Here is a 22,625-nt window from a genome sequence, read left to right as displayed (position 1 = left end):
ATGCGGACACGTGCTAGAGACCTGAGTATCCAGTTTGCCTTCTAGGAATGCACAACAGTCTTGAAGAGTTTGGATGGTCAATACAGCTCCATATTCGCAACATCCCTCTTCAACCCACAACCTCTACTGACTAATCTTCTAGCAATCTGATAATACTAGAAGTCTAGATATCATCTAGAGCATTGCCACACAGCATCTCACAACCTCACAAACACACATACCTGCATATCCCTACCACAACATGATGCAGTCAACATTCCTAAACATTGAACAAACAGAACATAAAGTTCCAGAGGTGTGTTGACTACCACAAGGCACAGGGGAACATAGACCAGGGAATGAATGTGATGTGTCAGGCACAATCAAAAACAATGAGTAGGCTGTGACTCTTGGCGACTTGAGTTTTGTACATAAGATAGTGATTCCACCATCATCGCAGAGAATCCAAAGATCACCGGCTGCACTGCTGCAAGTGTTTATTAGAGAATCGCATATCAAGATGACCCATGGGCAGACAAAACATACACTGTATAAAGCATTTACACAAATAATAATTTAATACAGCAACAGTTGACACATAAGAAACACCACATAAAATGTAACCACTGTTATCATCATAAAGCCAATCCTGTTTGAGAAGTTAATGTTAACATGCTAATTTTTAGGCACATTTTACACATTTATATTTTCCTGTATGATTCTTAGGTGCAAGAGATGGGTGGGACAAGGAGTGTCTAAGGAGCAGTGTTCTCATTTGTTGTCTTGGTTATGTTTATCTTGTCCTGGTATGTTTTTTACATCCGCTCTAATCTGTTACTACGTTTGTAACTCAGATGTTGGTATCAGTAGGAAGTGGCAATATATAAATAGGATTGGACGTGGTATAAAACAAAGACATTTACTGAGAAACAGAAGAGACAATGTATTGCAAATGGTCTGGCTGTGAGATCGATCTCCCTTTTCCGTGCAAGAGGCACCTCACTATGCAGTATTTTAAGGCAGACTTGTTAGGGAGCTAGCTAGCAGTTTCTAAAGAGACGCCCATCTCTATCTACAGGACACAGGCTTCCTCTCAGACTTTGCAGTTTGGGGATAACGATGGTGAGGGAAAAGCCAGTTAACAGCACCGCAAGACTCTGAAAATCCCCCCACATTCTGCCATACACTACCCATAACCTGCCACACCATCTCTACCCACCAAGCTTTAGCTAAGATGTGGTAAGACCTTAGGGTAAGCAACCGTGAAATGGTATCAGCTCTTTACTTGTTGATACAATGATACTTAATCCTGTTGAAATAGATCTTCGAAGGCACTGGCAGTAACATCTCTAAAACTACAATAATGAAGAGTCAACTATCAGCCAGGTTACCCAGTCAATAAGGTAAATAAATTATATCCAGTTGTATTTGTATTTCTGACATTTTTGTAAAGTGAGTTAAGGTCTCAGCTAAGATGGGTGTGGTATTTAAACAAGGTATGAGCATTTATAATCAAGTAATATTTTAGAAGTCGAAAAAGTATCCAACCTGAATGCTGGTTATTGTTCTGCTACACTGAGTCCATAAAGTGCTCCACTGATGCAGATAGCTACCCGTCATTGGGCCGGATCTAACAGCATTGTGGCAGGAGTGTCTGAGTATAGAGCAACATCCTCTCAGTGCAGTTGTAGATAGTACGTCAGACTATGGCTCTGGCTTGTTATTGAGTTCTGCAGTTCCTTTTCCTGTCCTAAAATGTAATTCCGCATGGTGAATTACATGCAAGAAGAACTTGAAAGCAAGGATTCCGAAATCTTCTGTGGACTGTCGGGAGCATTTAAATAGGTCACTCGTGAGTGTCCAGAAGCCAATGTGTAGCGAGACGCAAGATGGAAATGACACTTCTGTGTTGCAGGGTTTGGGTGAACTCGTTTTATGCTTTCACTAGGCAGAAGGAAGAAAGAGCTGCTGATGTCAAGGACATGACCTGCAGGTTTATGAGGAGATCCAAGGTTATTCTGTAGACCCCAAGGTTGAAACACTAAGAGCTCACAACTACGCTGATTTTGGCGACCAATGATAGCAAAGAATCGAATGGATCACAAAGTGCATGTACAGTTAAGAAGGTCCAGTGTTTGTTTCAGTTCTTCCTAAAAGGAAGGATATAATTCAGTTGAACCTCATGTCTTTAGCTGAATATGTCTGCTGGCTCGCAAAATGAAGACAACGGTGCAAACAAGACCATGAATATGATGATGAAATGAAGACTCTGTCCTCCAACAGAGAGGGATATTGGATTGTGTGCCACTCCATATATAGCACCCGTGTGTGGGAATGCAGGATGTTACTTGACTCCATGTAAGCTCTGTCCAAACAATACTGCAATAGACAGCATTGAGGAACCCATACTGTTCACATCTCCAAGAGGGGTTTGCATCCGACCAGGTGGTCTGCACCTTCGGCAACATGGATGCGCATCTATGGAACACTCCGGAAGTCACCATGTGGTGCAAATTAAGATTACGTCACAGGCATCTGAACCAGGAAGCCATGTAATGGAGCTGCATGAACATAACAATTCTCCACAACTGTTATTTCTTGCAGAAGCAGAAACATCTCCATGTACCTTGTGTGCCTTTCACTGAATTTCTTCTTGGATTTTCTTGGGTCATATTTTGAGGGAGAAGAAAAGGCTGTTTTGTGTATATGATTTGGGAAGGAGTTCAGGTTGGTTACAAAAATGCAGGGTTTTTGGACTGGGTTGCTGTCGTTCGACATGTTCTTTTAGTTTTTGGCATTATTCTTGTTTCTGCGATGTTTCCAATTAGGGAGTTTCGGGACGTACAGAAAGTCTATACCCAGAAGCCATTAAACCAGTTTCTGTTTTTTGGCACCTACACATCTCCCAGCTGAGACACAAGCTCAACCAGGAGTACCAAACAGAATGTAAATTCAGTTTGAAACAAGTCTGTGGAAATGCAAGGAGAGGGATTTGCATAAAAAACATCAACCCACTTGAATACCCCATTGGTCATGGGAAGGCAGACGAAGGTGAAGTGGAAGGTGGAAGGTGCAAGGCACCCGCAAGACCACACCAAGATCAGGCCGCCCCTTCACACTAGATGGCTGAGCACGGCCACTGACCCGAGAGACCAAATGCCAGTGGTAACTTTGAAGGAGATAAAAACATTTATGGCTAAACTCTGTCACACAGAGTGTCCTGGATACGAATATCCCAAGTAGTACACACATCTTGCTTGTAAGCCAGTAAGGTGAGAAGGACCCCATTGCACAGAAAAAACAACATTAATCTAATTTTGTATACGCAAAAAACACTCTTGAGAGATTCTGCAGCACGTGGTAAAATATTTTCTGGTCAGATGAAGCTGAAATGAACTACCTGCCCTTAATGTAAAGCATACGTTTGGCACAACTGCAACACGGCACATCATCCCATGAAGAGTCTGAACTGTGAAACATGTTTATGGCAGGCAGCATCACACGACAGGGATGTCCCTGCTCGTCACGGCTAGTATAATTTGCAGTATCAACTGGAATATAAATAACAGTAGCAAAGTATAGAAGTTATTTAGGCAAACCTGTCACACGCTGCGAGAAAGCAGAAACTAGTGAGGAGCTCACTTTCAGCATGGCAATGACTCTAAGCACACAGTCAAAGATAAGCTGGTGAATGGTAAGGAGAAAAAAGGTAAGTCATGTGTTGACCTCACTTATAAATCTGCCTGAAATCCACCTGCAGATCTGCAGCATGGCTCGACAAGTACCTCATTCTGCTACTGTGATCTCCAAAATAACCCTTTTTAGACTCTTCCCTCCTCTCTAACTTCTTGGACCACTTCAAGCCTAATGTTAATACTATGATCTCTCAAACAACCCTTCGAAATTCTTCCCTCACCTATCCCTCCTTTGACTCATCCCAAACCTCATCAAGAGCTTCAACGCCTTGTAAGGGTTAGTAAGCACTATATAAATACAATCACTGTCCATCAACATTTCCTAAGGAAACAGACTGAATTTGACTCGTTTTTAAAGAAAATGGCCAAATATTGGCAAAACCAGACACCAAACAACCTGGAGGCATTTGGCATGTTCGTTGGAGGACGTTGAACGGACCACTACAGCAAATATTAATTTACACCAAAAACCAAATGTTGTAAAATAACTTCTGGAGTAACGAAACTGTTCATGTAAAAAGACTGTTGCAGCTTTCTGGTATTTAAGCAGCCACCCTGTCTTAAGATTGTTTGATAAACGGTGCTGTCAGGGGGATTGGAAAGGGGCTGCTGCGTTTGTTGATTTCTTACATTAAACTTGCAGAGCTGGGGGTGCGTCGGGTGCAGAAAACCGAGAACCTCCTGCTTTGAGGCGGGCGGTACAGTAAAATCACCGAGAACGACTAGGTCATGAATTACCACGTACAGCCCGAAGGAATGCTGCGATCAGGTGCGCACAGCAGCATGCTGATGTCTGTTGCTCATGGGAAGAATTATAGATCAAACTGTGGATTTTTTTCACGGCGTTGGCGAACTAAGGGCCAGATGTAGGTAGCCAAATACCGGTCGGTAACGGCCGATTTCGGCCGTTACCGACCGGTATTTGGCTTTTGAGATGTAGGTGGGTCAGAATTTACCACTTCGGTATTTTACAGAATCGGTAAATATACCGATTCTGTAAATCCATATGTAGGTGGCACAGTTTGCAGTGCCACAGGCCCGTAGGATTTCTTATTTTACCACCCAATCCTATTGGGTGGTAAAATAAGAAATCCTACGGGCCTGTGGCACTGCAAACTGTGCCACCTACATATGGATTTACATCTGTGCATGTACACCTATGCCATGTGACACACAGACATGCCCTTAGGGCATGTATGTTTGCCACATGGCACACAAGCCTGCATTTGGGGTGCTACAGGGTGCCAAAGTGACACCCCGTTCCCCCTGCCAGGATTCGGTATTTACTGATTCTGTAAATACCGAATCTGTATTTCACATTGATTCCTATGGGCTTCAAGGCCCGTAGGAATCAATGGGAAATACAGATTCGGTATTTACAGAATCGGTAAATATCGACTCTTACAGAATCGGTAATTTTTTACATACATCTGCCTCCTTCCAATTTAGCGACTCTTAAATACCGATTCGGTATGAGTCGGTATTTAAGAGTCGGTAAATCGGAATTACCTACATCTGGCCTTAAATGACAAAACCACCGCTGACAACAGATGTGAGATGGACATCACTCCGACACTGTGTCAAAGGTAATGACGGCCTAGGCGTTTCTCCAGCTGAAGGGGTGGGAAGAGGGTTGATTGAAGATGAAAAATATGCCACAAAAAGCCGCTCCCACCAAAATAAACCGGAAAGGGAAGAGACGCACAAATGGCATTTCGATTAATAATAATAAAAATGATCACAGTGGGATATTGTAGCTGTGAGGGCTCAACCCAAGGCACGCTGCTCCAGTTATGGCTGGGAGGGCGTTTACCAGAAAGCAGTATTTAAGCCTTCACATACACATACTTCGAGACCAGCCGCTTTTAGCATTTCAACCCCGTAGATTAAAAAATACAAAGAGAGTGATTGCACTGGGATTACGGCCCTGCCTGCGCAGGCCGTCGTATTCTGAGGCGGTATTCTCCTTTTCACCACTGTGCGTCGCAGTTGGCCCATTATCCACTGTCCGTCTCCATTAAAAGAGACGCAGATGACAATCTTTTCTATCAGAAAACGTGGCGTACTTTGCTCTCTGGCGAGACGAGGGCAGTGACCTCACCAGCAACCAGCGATTCACAGAAAGAAGAGTTACATCGTCAAGCGCACAAAAAGACACGACACCATAAGAATACAGAGGTGTCCGTAATAACATCATTAAAAAAATAATCTTTTTGGTATTTCGTAAAACACTAACATATCGGCTTAAGAGCGCCGTGACAGGTGGCAGTTTGTGCGGGAGTCTTTCAGAGGAGCACCGCTGAGCGGACGTGCAGGGCTGCGCGCGCGCGTGGAGTCGGCTGCAAGGGCAGCTTGTAACACGGTCCACACACTCTGTCTTACCAAGCACACCGATGCCCCTACATGCACTTTTGTGGGCACTTCTTTCATTGATAGTGCATTTTGCAAGGCAAAGTTATTAACTAATGGTGTCACCGGCACAAGAAAATGATGGCAGAAAAAGAGCAAAATATACTTTGCATCATATAGTACACACTGCGATTTGAAAATGACCTGCCATTGCAAAAACATTAACTATAATTGTGTGCTCTTGCACGCTAAGATTCAGAAGCGCTACATTTGCACAATGCTAGTGCAATATAGAAGGGGCCTGGAATAGACTACCTCTGACCCGAGTCCTAAGGTTGTTTTAGTGCCCGCACCTAGTGCCAAGACAACGGAGTGCGAGTACGGTGGTCAGCGGGTGCCAACTAACAGCAGTGAAGCGCCAGGTCAGAGCACACACTACTGCTTTGTGCTCCCATGCGATCATGCCCCGACAGAAGCAGGTATATATAGATAGTGCTTCGTGAATTTGGAAGATGTGCAAAACGTTTTTATGTTATTGACATAAAACCAATAATTCGTGCTAGTTGAACGATTCCAATCCATGCTCTTGGCATGTGACGTGTGTCCAGGCTAGTATGCTGGCGTCAGCTCTGCACTCCTGGGACAGGGCTGTGACACTCCTCAAGTCACAGCCATCACAGGAAGCAAACCACACATCATGGGCTGGTGATCTCAAGCCCCACCCCTGGGCCTGCTCACAGCCGCTCAGTTGTCACAGGTCTGGCGGCAGCAGTCTCTGCACTCTGTATCTTCTTACTCTGCTGATGTTGTCTCTCTTCTTGTTGATGAAGCCAGGGATATGAAACATCAAGAACCACTGACTTTGCATTCTTTATGTCAGCGCTCAGTGTGGTGGAATAGAGTCCCTGATGCTCAGTTCTCCTGAGTTACTCTTTCTTACAGTGATGCTAACGAGTGCCGCGTTACATTTAGAGTCCATGACACCGTCGCCTGGAGGTCACCAGCCTCCTGGGAGACAGCAGCGTGTATGTTCTTGTGACACATGGCTGAATGGTGCTGTTGCACTAGCCTGCTGTGCTATCTTCCGAGGATGGTGCTCCTCTAAGCAAGATTGCGTTGCGATCCTGCTACCACTCACCACAGATGGCGATCCTGCTACCACTCACCACCTCCTTGTTTGTGGCTGCTCCTTCCTTCTTCGTCTACCAAGCGGCGCATGCCTACAGTAAGTGGTCAGTAGAGCAGTGCCCAGCAAGTCCTCTTAACTCCATCACTTCACCTGCTCTCTGCTGGAACTCATCAGTACAGTGTCTGCAATTGGCAGACTAAAGCATTAGGAGAATCCAATGGTAAGGATTATCAGTGCTGTGCTGTTTTCCCTAGGCGGAGCAACACCCAGAGGGAGCGGTGGCTGGACATTGCTTTCAAGAACTAGAAAGTCCTGAAAGAACTTATACAGTGAATATAAATGAGGACATGGCCCATTAAAATGTAAGAGTCTGAAGGATAAAGATATTACAGAGTTTTTTTAGGAAGAGGAACATTGAGTAGTGTCCCTAGACGCCTAGAAGGGTGGTAGGCTATTGGTAACTGATATCAAGAATTGTCCAGGGTAAATATTTCGTTTAGGAAAGTGACTCCCATCTGCTGAAACCAAAATGCTATTAGCCATTGATTCCTGGGATATAAAACGATGCTGACAAGGCCACTGACAAGACATGAACTATGCATACATTTGGCTTTGCAATCATACTCCATTGAATCACATGTGCCGGGAGGTGTTTATCCCGGAACCTCCACAATTCTCTCCCCATGTGGTTAATTAAAAAAATGCTGCACATAGAAGCACACAGAATGGGAAGGCTCCCGCAGAGGCCTCCATAGTTATGTTTGCGCCATCACTGTTCACTAGGGCTATCGCCCTCGGTGAGGGTCTTGAAGTCCATGGAGAGCGATTGCTCTTCAGGCAGCGGTGGGCGTTTCCACTCATCGCGTGTCACAATGTATCCAATGGTGACGCCGAAAGCCAACAGAAGTAGCCCCAGTGCATTAGCTAAGACACCCTCCACCGGAAGCTGGGAGTAGCTGTTTCTACAAGAGAAGAACACATTGATTAACAAAGCTTTAAAAAAAAAAAATATTATGAACTTTATTGAGAATAAAACACATTACATATTAAGCATTCAATTACTTTGTGTAAGCAGGGACACAAATTTAAACATTTGAATGATATCAAAGTGTGCAGAACGTAAGGTAGCCCAACCATGAACTGGGCACAGAAGTGACATAGAATTGGCTTATACATTAGTTGCATCATCGCATCTAAACTATGTCGACGGCAGTCATCATTAATCTATTCGTTTTCAGCTACAGGGTCTGGGGGGTGGTCAGAGGATTTGTCAGCCTTGTTTATCTGTTGGAGATAGGCTACCGGTGGGGGGCAGGAGGTGGGCGAGGGCAGATGTCATGTGGCCTGCCAGCTAGGGGAAATCAATTTCAGTACTCACTCAGGTGAGACTGGCAGTGTGCCGTATCCGCCAGCCAGTTTTTTTAGGTCCAGCCTAGAGCAGCACATGCGCTGCTGCTCGACTTCTAGTAAGGGGCTTTTCAAAGTGCTACCCACAAGCTTTCCGTGGCCTAAAGCTTGCGCGCATGTGCGCGTGAACGCGCACAGCCGCCATCTGCCTTTCTTATCTCATTAAGCCTTGTTCTAATGGCTCCTCTGCTCGCTCCCCCCTCCCTTCTCCCCATCCCCCTCCTTGTCAGCTTTGATGTTCTCAGTGAGCCATGTTACTTTTACGGCCAATGCTTGTTTTAGTGGCCCTCACTCATGAGGCAACATATACTTTATAGATTTCAAACATTTTTCAGTTTACCTGATTACATCCACTAGATGGCGCAAGATGTTGCGCTGTCTCCCTAAAGATCATATTTAACATTTTGAAACAAGTTCTCCACCTCTAGACAAATGAAAGAAATATATGGGCTGGGGTGATTCAGCACCCCATAAATGCTGGAGAGGAGTGGGAGATCAGCTGGAAAATGAACAATTGAGAAGCAATCAAAGGCGTTGTTAAGTCTCGCCTACGCAGCGAGTTCCCTATTTTTAAGCTCAACCATGTTTACAGTGATTTTCAGTTTCCTGCTTGAAATCTGAAAAGTAAACACACTTTTGATAGCAATTGGGAAAAATTGAATTCAATATGAAAGCATCAAGATAGCTTTAGAAAACAGTTTCCTTTATTTTTTGTTATCTTACGTCTTTTCCTAAAATGCCACCATTGGCAATAACTTAGCACTTGGATTCTAAGAGGAGAGCCATAGGTGTTACCATTGCTCTTGTTTAATTTTTTTTTAAATTCTGCTTTGGGACTTCAAACACTTGATGGCCAACCTACTTACATAGTTACCAACAGTATTCAGCAGTCTTGAGAAAGGACTGACATTTTTGGTGCCTACAAGGGAGCTCCAGTAAGTGTGACTCTAAGTTAGTGGGAGGGCGAGTACTTGCGGTTCACAGGGAGAAAACAAATCCTGCATGATTTTGTGCTGCTAATTGTATCTTATTCTTTGCAGGCTCTTTCAATGAAGCTCTCACTCTTGGATCACTAAATATTCACCTTCCTTAATCCAGTTTTCGTCTTGCATACCAAGAATACTTGCTTCCTCATAGTCAAACAGTCTGAGCAATTCTGTGTACAAAGGCAGAACCCGAGAGCACACAATGTCTAAACCTAAGGGATGCACAACAGGATGATGGTGCCTAAAGCTGCAGGATATATATTTTCAGACGGCAGTGTTTCTAGGTCAGGCTCTATTTCCTGTGTAGAAAAGACTGTACCAATATAAGGTATTTTTCGGCGTGAATTAAGCAGTAGCTTTATTTCTTCATTGCACCATAAAAGATAGAAAACAAATAAAAGCAATCCAAATGCAAAATCTTTCATTAAAATCCATAAGTAAAATGAGTTTATTATCCTTCTCCATATTCGTTAAAACGTTAAGAATGTTAAAAGGTCTTTAAAAATTAGATTGACACAACTTCACACAGTGATTGTCCACATGTGATTGGTGATGTGTGGGTAGTAACACTCAAATAGGTGATTTAAAAGTAAATATCCCATGCATACCCAAACACGCAATATAAATATTATTTTTCGAAAAATTAATGATAAAATATTGGGACCAAGCCCTTTATCTTTTGGAATTAAAGTGTGTGTGCCTCTTTAAAATTGTTATTGCTATTTGTAGCCGTAAGTGTTGCGGTTAACTGAAGCAGATTAGATGGACTTCTTCCTAAAACACCATATTGCTAACAAATATTTTGACACTGCAAATACAATATGCTGGCTAGGGTCAGTTTGGAACATTCTCAAGGTCTCCATATGCCATTTTGACCTAGCCAATCGATACCTTAGGCAAAAGAACATAACGTGCCCCAGTTTCAGTAGACCTACCACAGGTCAGGCATACATGATCATGCCCATTAGAACAAGCTTTGGCATAGCCAATAGGTCTTGTCTTTGGGACCTTATAAGTGCTTAGCCATGCAACAGTTGATGATGTTTCACCAAGCATATTGTGCTGCATAACGAAACACTTATAAGGTCCCAAAGGCGAGACCTATTGGCTGTGCCAATGCTTGTTTACATATGGTGCCGGCTTGCGGCCCCAGTGAATCACCACCCTGCATCTGGCTAGCGCAAGGAGCATCGCAACCAGTCTACGGTCAGTGTCGGGGATGTTCTTGACAGGTCCCAGAAGGCATGTAAGCGGATCAGGTATTAGGGTGTTAGAGGTGATGGCGCTGATAGTTCTGTAAACATCTTGCCAGAAGCACAAGTTACTACTTGTGTAACGATATATCTGTAAGAGACATTAGGTAGTGATAGATTCCTTACCTTAGATAATATCCCCAGGCGTCAGACTGGATCCGGAAATTTTTGCGTAGCAATACCCCTGCGCGTCGGTAGGCGTCATCCGCGGCTCCGCGTCCGTCGTCGGCGTAGTTAGCGCCAGAATGACGTCGTCGGAGTACTTAGACACCGCCCATGCGCGCTGACGTCAGTTCTGATACACAGCTTTTCCGCGCCAGATACGCAGAGCCATGATAGAACCAACACTGGTGCCAAGAAACTAGGACCCTGAAAGGGGAAGACCTTAACCCTAGATATCGGTTCACAGAACGGGGAGGATGGGTGGGTCGGTAAGGAATCTATCACTAACTAATGTCTCTTACAGATATATTGTTACACAAGTAGTAACTTGTGCATCTGAAAGAGACACATTAGTGATAGATTCCTTACCTTAGAATAGATACCCCAGCAATACCAACCCCGGTGGTGGGTCTGCGAACCAATAATCACACCAGAAAGTCCTGGAGGACGGAACGGCCAAAGAAGCCATCCCTCCGGACTTGGCTGTCCAGGTAGTAGTGTCTTGCAAAGGTGTGCAGCGAGGCCCACATAGCTGCCTGGCAAATGTCCTGCAAGGGCACTCCCCGGCCCAGGGCAGTTGTAGTCGCCGTGGCCCGAGTAGAATGAGCCCACAATCCAACCGGGGGCTCCTTTTTAGCCAAGGAGTAGCATGCCTGGATACACAAGATGATCCACCGCGAGAAGGTCCGCTTGTGTACCGCCTTTCCCTTCTTCGCGCCCACGTAACCAACAAAGAGTTGGTCATCCACCCGGAACTGGCGTGTGCGATCCAGATAATAAGAGAGCGCACGTTTTGGGTCCAGACGGTGGAGCCTCTCTTCCTCTTTCGAGGGATGCGGAGGTGGAAAGAAGGTGGGCAAGGTAATGGACTGCCCGATATGGAAGGCCGTGACAACCTTGGGCAGGAAAGAGGGTCTCGTCCGCAACACTACCTTGTCCGGATGGACAGAGAGGAAAGGAGGTGTAGAAGAAAGAGCCTGGAGCTCACTCACTCTCCTGGCAGAGGTGATGGCCACCAGGAAAGCAGTCTTAAAAGTAAGAAGACGGAGAGGACAGTTATGGAGCGGCTCAAAGGGAGCACACATTAGATAAGTAAGGACAATATTCAAGTCCCACTGGGGCATCACGAAGGGAACAGGAGGGAACATATGAGTGATGCCGTTCAAGAATCTGTTGACAATGGGGGACTTGAACAAGAAGGCTGAACAGGTAGCCTCAGGAAGGCGGAAAGGGCAGAAAGGTAGCCCTTGAGAGTGCTCAGAGCAGGCCCTGCTGGGCAAGAGAAAGAAGGAAGAGGAGAACCTCAGAGAGAGGGGCAGAGAGAGGATCCACAGCCTTTGCTGTGCACCATGCCATAAATCTGTTCCACCTGCAGGCGTATACCGACTTTGTGGAGGGACGCCTGGCTGCCAGAATGGCATCACAGACTTCGGGAGGCAAGTCAAATGGCCTCAACTGCCGCCGCTCAATCTCCAAGCTTGTAGGTGGAGACTGGACAGGTTCGGGTGCAGAACCGTCCCCTGCTGCTGCGACAGAAGGTCCTCCCGAAGAGGCAGATGAATCGGGGATCGACTGACATGCTGAGTAGCTCGGGATACCAGTATATTCGTGCCCAGTCCGGAGCCACAGGAATAACCTGGGCCCGGTCGCGCCTGATCTTCTTCAGCACTCTGGGCAGAAGTGGTATAGGCGGAAAGGCGTACAATAGACTGCAACTCCACTTGCGACGAAAAGCGTCTCCGAACGAGTGCCGCCTTGGAAATTCCAATGCGCAGAACTGATGACATTGCGCGTTCTCTTCTGTGGCGAATAGATCTAACCAAGGCTCTCCCCATTGCTGAAAGAGGCCTTGCGCCACGTCCGAGTTCAGACGCCATTCGTGATCCATCATGCACCGACGGCTGAGTTCGTCCGCCCTGGCATTCAGAGAACCTGCCAGGTGTTGAACCACCAGGGTCACGCCCTGATGTTCCAGCCACTGCCAGAGGCGGAGAGCCTCCTGGCATAGGGTCCACGACCCCACCCCGCCCTGTTTGTTGCAGTACCACATGGCGGTGGTGTTGTCCGTGAACACCTGCACTACACTCCCCCGGACAGTCCTTCAGTGCTAGTCGGATCACCCGCAGCTTCAAAAGGTTGATATGGAGCCGGGACTCCGCCGGAGACCAGAGGCCTCTAATCTCCGCCTCTCCCATGTGGCCTCCCCAGCCCTGGAGGGACGTGTCCGTCACAACCACGTGCTCCGGGTGGGGTAGGGAGAGGGATCTGCCACTGACCCAATCGTGGTCCGTGAGCCACCACTGCAACTGTCTCGCAGTGCCCTCCGAGATCAAGACATGATCGGACAAGTTGCCCTGATGCTGGGCCCACTGAAACTTCAGGTCCCACTGCAGAGCCCGCATCCGCCACCGGGCGTGATGCACCAGAAGGATGCAGGAGGTCATCAGCCCCAGAAGCCGCAGCGTCAACCTGACCGAGACTCGTTATAAAGGCTGGAAGATCGGAATCAGAGCCTGAATATCCCGAACCCGCTGTTCGGGAGGATAAACCCGAAACCGTGCCGAGTCTAGAACCGCTCCGATGAAGAGGAGCTTCTGAGAGGGACACAGGTGCGGCTAAGGCACGTTGATGGAGAACCCCAGCAAGTGCAGGAGGTCGGCCGTAGTCTGGAGGTGGCTTGACGACTGTCTGGGGCGAGCCCGCCTTCAACAACCAGTCGTCGAGGTAGGGGAAGACTGACACCCCTAACCTGCGCAGATGAGCTGCAACCACTGCCATCACCTTCGTGAACTTCCGTGGGGCGCTGGTAAGGCCGAAGGGGAGCACGGTAAACTGAAAGTGCTCGTGGCCTACCATGAACCGCAGGTAACACCGGTGGGCCGGCAGGACGGGGAGATGAAAATAAGCGTCCTGCAAGTCCAACGCTACTAGCCAGTCTCCAGAGTCCAGGGCAGCTAAGACCTGAGCCAAAGTCAGCATCTTGAACTTCTCCTTCCGGAGGAAGCCGTTGACGTTCCGTAGGTCCAAAATAGGGCGTAGGCCCCCTTTGCCCTTCTTGGGTACCAGAAAGTAGTGGGAGTAACAACCACACCCTACTTCTGGCCCACCCAGGAATGCGCTCGATGGCCCCCTTGGCCAAGAGGGCCGTGACTTCCTCTTGCAGAAGTTGCAAGTGATCCCCCGACATGCGGTGGAATTGCGTTGGCATGGCTGGAGGGGTCGCCTCGAAGGGGAGGGAGTAGCCCCTTCGGACGATCTGCAGCACACACCTGTCCGATGTGACAGTGCGCCAGTGGGAGAGGTGATGGCGAACCCTGCCCCCCACTGGCGTCACATGGGCCTGAAAACTCGGACTAGGAAGGTTTTGAGGCAGGTGCTGGGGAGGGAGATTTGGACTGGCCTCGCCGTTGTCCCAAATCGCCGCCACGGCAGTTTCCACTGCCGCCACCGCGCTGTTGAACATTCTGCGGTGCGTGGCTGGCAGCACGTGTGGGGGCGCCCCTTCCGTGGCCACGAAAGGAGCGAAAGGCACCCGTTTGCTGGCGTGTGGCCGAGAGGCCCAAGGACTTGGCCGTAGCCCTGGAGTCCTTAAAACGCTCAAGCGCATGGTCTGCCTTGTCGCCAAAAAGACGACGGCCATCGAACGGCATGTCCAGAAGTGTGGCCTGAACATCGGCCGAAAAGTTGGCAGACCTCAACCAGGCGTGGCGTCAAACCGCCACCGTCGTTGCCATCGCCCTGCCCAGTGAGTCCGTGGTATCCAGCCCACACCGGATGGAATATCGCGCTGCATCTCGGCCCTTCACAAGGGCTTGAGCGAGTTTAGCCCGGACCTCCTCTGGACATTGTGGCAGCACGTCCACGACCGTGTCCCACAGGGTGTGGGTGTAGCGGCCCAAGAGACACGCGGTATTGACAGACCGCAGCCCCAAACTCAGGGACAAGAACACTTTCTTCCCAAATTGTTCATATCTCTTGGTTTCCCGATCGAGCGGAGCCGTCAGGAATGCGGTCTGGGAAGTAGAGGCCTGGATAACCAGGCTCTCGGGGGTAGGGTGGGTGGACAAAAAGCAAGGGTCGCCCGAGGCCGGGCGGTAGCGTCTGGCCACGTTCCTATCCCCGGGTGGCCTGTGGCGGGCTTGGACCAAGTGCCCACAAGAACGTCACACAAGGCCTCATTGAACGGCAGTAGAGGCTCACTGGAGCTTGCCTGCTGTTTGAGTACCTCAGTGAGGAGGTTAGTCCTCACGGCCGCGACGGGAAGCTCAAGGTTTAAGGCCTTGGCCGCCCTCATCAACACTACACTATAAGCAGCCCCCTCCTCCGAAGCCACAGTGGGAGGGGAGACAAATCCAGTGTCTGGCGAAGTGTCAATACCTCTGGCCTCCCCAAGCTCATATGTCCAGTCCTCTTGAGACTGGCACTCCAGTGCCAGAGGGTCCTCAGACCCCTCCCAGTCACCCTCGTCACCCGTCTCCTGTAAAACAGGTGCAACAGACGGGGCCTCCTCATGGAAATAAAAATCTGCAAAGGACGTCGGAAGCGGCGCCCAGCGGCGCCGTTCCAGCGCCAGAGTCGGACCGAAGGGAACATTGGGACGGCGTCCACAGTGGGTGCTGGGGGCAACAACAGCAGGGCCAGTGAGGGCGTGAGGTCGACCAGCGACGACCCGGATCCGGAAGCGGATCCGTTGAGGTCCTGCGGCGCCGGGACCGAAGTCGCCGGCGGCGTCGGGGCCGAAGCACCCGACCCGCTAGGGCCTCCAGTTGGGGCCGTCGGGCCCGCAGTCGCCGCAGAACCCGACTGAGGGGGGAGGGACCTCATGGCCATGGGGTACCGCTCGATCTCCTGCGGCGACGCGCCGTGCCAAGGACCCGAAGGTGTGGGGCAGGCGGCGACGCTTGCGACTCCGTCAGAGCCGCGTGGGTGGGGTCACCCGAACCCCCGGCCGCATTGTGCGAGTGTCGGGGTGGGTCGGAGGAGCGATGACGTCTCTCCGACCTATCATGCCTCTTACCTGAGGACTTTGATCCTGACGACCGATGACCACTCCCGGAGCTGCGATGACTCCGACCCCACGACCAGTCCCTCGACCTCCCGTGGGACCGGGACCTGGAACGGCGCCGGGCCGACTGCCGGAGCTCGAGTAGCTTGTGGGACCGCTCCCGCCTAGCTTTAGACGTCAGGGCCCGGCAGTCGGAGCAGGTGCGGTCGTCGTGGTCGAGGCCTAAACACTTAAGGCACCGGCGATGGGGGTCAGTAACCGACATCAGTCGGTCGCACTTCAAGCAGGGTTTGAACCCGGGCATCCCTACCGGCACCGTTAGAGTCGAAGACTCGAGGAGAGAAATGATCAAAAGGATCAAAAAGTTTATTCCAAAAATGACTAGGGGTAGAGCTTCTCCGGATCTGCGCTAGCTGGCGCGGAAAAAAGAAGAATTGACGTCAGCGTGCATGGGCGGCGTCTAAGTACTCCGACCACGTCATTCCGGCGCTAACGACGCCGACGACGGACGCGGAGCCGCGGATGACGCCTACCGACGCGCAGGGGTATTGCTACGCAAAAATTTACGGATCCAGTCTGACGCCTGGGGATATTACCTAAGGTAAGGAATCTATCACTAACGTGTCTCTTTCAGATATTCGCAATTTTCGGACAACAGGAGGCCAAGTGTACAAAGGCCGTGTCAGAAGCGGAGCATCTCATACATCTTGCATCCTCCACCAAACCCATTTTGTGAAGTGCTGCAGGGGTGCAATACAGTCTGTGTAAAAACTTAAAATGTATCAGTCGAAGTCGATAGTTGGGGTTGATTACAGCAGTATTGTCATTGTTCTGGTGACGGTCTGTCAACTAAATCTGCAACCCAAGCACAACACGCCCGCTCAGTACCCACAGATTAGGCTGCCAGAGTCAGCGCATACAATCTAGTGACAAGCTTGTGCGGATTGATTAACAAAGCGCGTACCGTAATCCTACTAAGAGGCAATGCAGGTGGGAGAAACTTTGGGATTCTTTTTGAGGGAAATTTTAATCTTGAAAAATAAGTCACAGCTGTAATTCCAATCCGTAACATTACATTTCCACATATTTGGGAATATCTACAGTTAACAGCGCAGGACAACCCAAATGAAGAGGCAGTAGATTTGATACATTTAAGACTGATTTTCCGCAGTTGAACACAATGCCACACAACTGTTAACTAAAATACAGAGCCAGCAGGATTCCATCGCCAGCCTGCTAGTTACTATTCCAGCAAAGAACATTTCATTTCCTGCATCTGCCAGCACGGAGTAACAGTACCCAGCCTCAGTTTCCAGCATGTGGCTGTAAGGGCTTCTGAAACCAACAAAGGTCAGTGCTATAAATGGGGCGGTACTGAGTGCCGTCACTTTTTTTTTATTTTGAGAGGGAGAGAGTACCTGGACTTCTCAAAAGAGATGTAGTGCTTTTAATTGAAGATACCGGCACTTCTCAGGATCAAGCAGGTACTTTGATACAGAGTACCTGCACTTCTATGTTTTCATTTCAAGCACTGGCAAAGGTGGTCTGATCAGTGGTGGCTCATCTGCTATGGTGGAGGAGCGCCGCCCTCCCAAAAACCTCAGAAAAGGAGAAAAAAAACAACACAATTTATTTCTCCTTTCCTGCTGAGTGTTGGGAATGGGGCATGGAGAGTTATGGCACTGAGGGGAGTGGTAGTGTGCTCCCCTCACTGCGCATGATGGTTTGGCCCGCTGTCTCACGCCGGCCAAACCATCATGCGCAGTGAACTTCTCTCCAACCCCTGCTACAATTGCTGTGGTTGGAGAAAGAACAAACAGACTCCCAATCTGTCCTGGAGCGCTGATAGAGGGCGCTAAGGCCAATCCTGGAGCTGCTCTCCTATGAGAACAACTTCAGGATTGGCCGCACAGCATTCTGGGAGCCTGTGCTTGAAACATTGATTGATTTATTAAACCGTTCGATTAATTAAAATCATTACAGTAAAAAAAAAAAAATTTTGAACCCCAACTACCTTTTCCACCCCTCCACTCTTTCCACTCCCCTCCCAGTACCTACTGTGAGAAAAAAAACAAGCCAAAAAAAACACATTCAACAGTCAATCTTGTGTTGCATGGACCTTTCAGTGGTAAGTAGGCTCTTCTTTGCCCCTTGGTGTTTGAGGGAAGCCATTAGTTGGCGCGTTTCTCAACTCTGATTTTGAGAGCTTGAGACCAGACCATCTTTTTTGTTCTATAGCACCTAGAGCTTGTCCGATTTGAAAAATAAATTTTGCTACTCTTGCAAGATGGTGTGTTTTTGTTTCCGAGAAGCACCAATCTGATGCCTCCTTGCAAGATCTGATACCACGGGCTTTTAGGATGGGACGGAGAAGCCTCTGTTGTTCATTAATGAGTTTCGGACAACAACACAATAAATGTAGCCAAGATTCCCGTTGGTAGTTACATAGGAGACATGAAACGGTTTCATCTGATCGTGCCCATTCTGGATTAAAGTCTCAAATTCTGAGGACCGTAAGCCTTGTGAACAGAATTTTCTTGCGGGCCTGGGCCCTATTGCTTCCGTTAGGTATGGTTGGACTTTCCCCAGGATGTAAGATTCGTCCAATGCCTTCGTATGGTTGTTACTTCGGAGTGCGGTTAGATCTTTTTCATAGGAAACGGAGCAGACTTGCCGTCTCATGGTGTTCAACCAGGCCTTATGCGGGATTTCTATTAGGGGAAGACTGTTTCAATCTATATTTAATGTCTCTATTGCTTTGTCCAGCTTGGTGTGCCAGGGGGAGACCTCTTCTTTGACGATTGTTGCCAAGTGATGTTTTAGAGAGTTGTGGGGTGCTTTAAGGACTCCAATGTAATACTTTATTAAGTCTCCCTGGAGGGCCAGTTCCGGTCTGGCAAGCCCTAGTTCCAGCCGTAATCTCGTGTTTCTAGCATTCCTGGGTGTTTGCAGCACGATCTTGTGGGCTTTACCTGCGCTGCAGCTATGAGTTTGTCTAAAGCTCCTGGAAATGCCAGTTGTCCGTAGTTGATGGCTGGAATTAGTTTTGCCCTGAGGACCTTTAGCATGGGTTCGGCTGTGTGGCTGGTCAGTCATTGGCTCAGTCGCTTTATTGAAAAAATTACTCTGTTGATTTTCGCAGTTAGATGTTTTGTGTGAGCTGCTGATGTTGCCCTATCATTTAGCTAAACGCTGAGGTAGTTGTAGGCTACTGTGGTCCCAATTTGCTGGTCTCCAATCTTCCAAACCGCTTGTTTTTTGTGCGGGTATCTGCCAAATATCATTATCTTTGTTTTACCTTGATTAACTTTGATGTGATTTTCCTTGTTGTTCTTCCCCAGCTCTTTAAGGGCTCTTTGGAGACCTCCCTTGTGTGGTCCATGACTACTGTGTCATCTGCGTACTGTAGGATTGCCAGTCTCGCCTTGCCCAGTATCGGTGGAACTAAACTTGCCTCTTTCAGGGCTGCCCCCATGTCTGATGTATAACGATGGAATAGAAGGGGGCAAGGACGCAATCCTGCTTCAGTCCGCTGTCGGTTTCCACTTTTGTCGATAGAGCTGTGGGGCTTATCTTGACTTGTACCCAAGTCTCCTCGTGAAGGGACATGATGGCCTTCAGTAGCTTAGAAGGTGCCCCCCCAGGATGACATTTTTCTCCAAAGTTTGCCCCTATCAACTCTGTCAAAAGCTGTGCTGTAGTCGATGAAACAGCAAAACAGTGGCGGCTGCCTGACTTTCACAGCACGTTTTGAGAGGTAGGCCAGAGCCATGATGTTGTCTGTTGTTGCACTGTTTTTCCTGAAGCCAGCCTGGTAGAATGGGAGTAGATCGTTGTTAGTTACCCATTCCTCTAGATCTCTCAGTAGTAATTCAGCAAAAGCTTTGGCTTGTACATCCAGGAGGGCCACTAGCCTATAGTTTGCGGGGTTTGAGTGGTCTTCTTTCTTGTGAATTGGGAACAGGATGGATCCTTTCCATGAATGTGGAATTATTGCTGTTGCATATGAAAAGTTGTATAGGGAGGTGAGGGCTGTGGAGAAGGTTGTTTGGGCTGTTTTAAAAACCATGGCTGGAATGCAGTTTGGGCATGGCGCCCCGTCGTTCCTCATTTTCCTAATCTCCGACATTATTTCAGCTTCAGTGAAACCAGCGCCCTCGTACTTCATTTGTCCTGCTTCGCCTGGGTGCTTGGGAAGAGTAGCTGCCTGGATGCTTGCTCCCCGGTTATTCTTCAGTGGGGCTTGCTCTTTAACTGGAGTACCTCTGGTATATAAACCCCTTATGTGATCTTCCCACTCGTTGCTTGCAATATTGTTCTCCTTGCCCCTGGGTTGGGAGCTCAGACGATTGACGTACCTCCATAATAAGCGTTATTCTTTTCCTTTAGCAGGGCAAATACCGTGACCCATTTTTGCTCGATCTCTTTCCTCTTTTGCTCACCTACTTTCCTCCTAAGGGCAGCTCTCAGTGCAGCTATGGAGCCCCCTCTGCTGATTCTCCTCCTTTCTTCCTGCTTCTAAGTGCCTTCATTAGAGCTCCTTTGCATTGTAACAGGCACTTTGGTGGCTGCGGTTTCTTTAAAGAGTTGGCCTTGAGACTGAAGGTTTTCTTGCATTGATTTTTATCCAGCTTCCTCCATATATCTTCTGTCAGTTCTTCCCAGAGACTGATCACATCTGATTCAGTCTCCCATGGTATCCTGGCCTGCCACATGGATGCCCACTCCTGTAGATTCTCTTCGAGAGAGTTTGTCCATTTTATTCTTCTAATGGCCCTGGAACGTTTATCCCCTGTGGTTTCTCCTAGCATTTTCAGAAGCTCTGCTGCTTCCATTCGTAAATTAAATCTTGCACGTAGAGGCCTATGATCCCTTTCTTCTCTATCATCAACCTGGAAATCTTCCAGCCTGTCTGAAGTTTTTTCGTTGATTAGGATGTAGTCTATGGTGGATATGTTCCAAAATGATGGTTTCTAGCACCACGAGGGAGAACGTAATTGCTTCAGGAAGTGGGTAGAGTAGAGTTTGACATTCTTAAGAAGACAAAGCAATTGGCTTGCCTTGTGCCCTTTCATTTGTTTTCCCGGGGCGCTTTCCAAGCCTCTCAAATTAAAATCTCCTGCGATGATTACGTGGTAGTGCTCGTATTTTATCAGTATATCTTCCAGCGTGTTGGTTAGAGATTCCAAGCTGGCAATGGTCAAAGATGGGCTGATGTAGCAGTTTATGAGCAGCAGATTGAGTGGCAAGTGGCCCTCCCTTAGCCCAGCAATAGTCATGGCTTGCAGGTAGGGGGATTTTACTTTATTTCTGTGGGCTTGAGTTTTTTCGCGTGGCTTATGAAAATGGAGAGACCCCCTGATGGACGACCGAAGATGTTTCTTTTTGTCGCACTAATACGATGTTCATGAAATCCCGCTATGGGTGTTGCTGTCATTGACTAGTTTTCTTGACAGCAAATGATGTCCCCTTTTGCAAACTAATCCTGTTCTTCCTTGATCCCTACTTTTTTGTTTAACCCTGCGATATTCCATGATATAAGGGATAGTTGTTCTCAGGGGTCCAAATTGTGGCCATGGGAGGAACCTTCCTGCACCACAGTTGCCCTTCCTTCTCTGGCGTGCTCTTGATTTTGGCTAGGGGTGCTTTTGGAAGCTGTCGTTTCTTGTGGTCTGTTTCAGTGGGCCTGTTAGCACTCTTCGCAGGTTGTCACTATGAAATATAGAAATGTTTATTGGAGTTTTCCAAGTGGTCATATATATGGTCTCCTCGTTTCATGTTGTGGTTGTGCCTTTCAGGATTGATGTGGGCCCCAACCTCTCCTTTTGAGGTATGAGGACAAAGGGATAATTGAATTAAATGGGTTCAGATGCTTCTATGCCCGAATTTGCGAATTGTTGGGCTTCGCCAAGAACTGCCCGTTGGAGTGAGCACTCGCAAAAGCCCAGGACGGCTGAGTCGCCATGGCTGTCTCCCTGTGTCATTCTAAACTTTACCCACTCTATGTTTTCCGATGTAATCTGAGACTGTGATTTGACATGTCCAAAGAGTCGGAGGATATTAGTTCTGTTTAAGGTGTCATGAGGACCTTCCATGTGGAACCTAGGGGTAAGCACTACCTTGTGTGTTGTGGCTGGTTCCATAGAATGTATTATTTGTGTGTCCCTCCCATGGCACATGCTGTTCGAATTCGGACTGTGTGGGGGTTTGATATGGATATGCCGATGTTGTTTCTCTTCCACCCTGTTGTTCATTCCCTGCACACTAGCCGTGTGTGTTAGCTCCATCGGTGGAGATGAGGTGTGCTCCATTGGGCCTTTGTGGCCCTCAAGTACCAATAGGTAATAGAGCCTGATTTGTGTGGTGGCGTCCACCTTACCCGTGCTGACCCTGTTTGGTGTTGCCTGGACGGCGGTTTGTACAAACACTGCAGAGTGTGTTAGGTCCGCCTGGTCAGCCTGGATTACTTGAGTTCCGCCTCGTTGTTTTACGGTGACCCTTTCTCTTTCTCTAGCTTTTCCTGTGTCTTCTGGCACGTGCTGGCACTTGATCTTTTGTTTGAAATTAAAAATCGGGAAGAGTGGAAGTGAGGTGCTTTTCTCCTCCGGTCTGTGGCTATTCAGCATTGCCAGCAGGATGGATCTTCTTTTCATTTTTGAT

The 22,625-nt window shown here is 48.2% G+C and overlaps 1 protein-coding gene across 1 annotated transcript in view; it reads right to left on the bottom strand.

Moving 5' to 3' along the window:
* Positions 1-453: 453 nt before the first annotated feature.
* Positions 454-22,625, bottom strand: part of CYB561 (cytochrome b561) — a 273,087-nt gene continuing 250,915 nt past the window's right edge. The window contains exon 6 of the mRNA XM_086923823.1: positions 454-8,114. Within this exon, the coding sequence (XP_086779949.1) occupies positions 7,922-8,114 (193 nt within the window). The 3' untranslated portion in view covers positions 454-7,921. The remainder of the gene's footprint in view (positions 8,115-22,625) is intronic.

Source organism: Lissotriton vulgaris, chromosome 5 (genome assembly GCF_964263255.1).
Source record: "Lissotriton vulgaris chromosome 5, aLisVul1.2, whole genome shotgun sequence".
Lineage (NCBI taxonomy): Eukaryota > Metazoa > Chordata > Amphibia > Caudata > Salamandridae > Lissotriton > Lissotriton vulgaris.
Note: the sequence above shows the minus strand (reverse complement) of the source record. Positions and strands in the feature narration are given on the sequence as shown.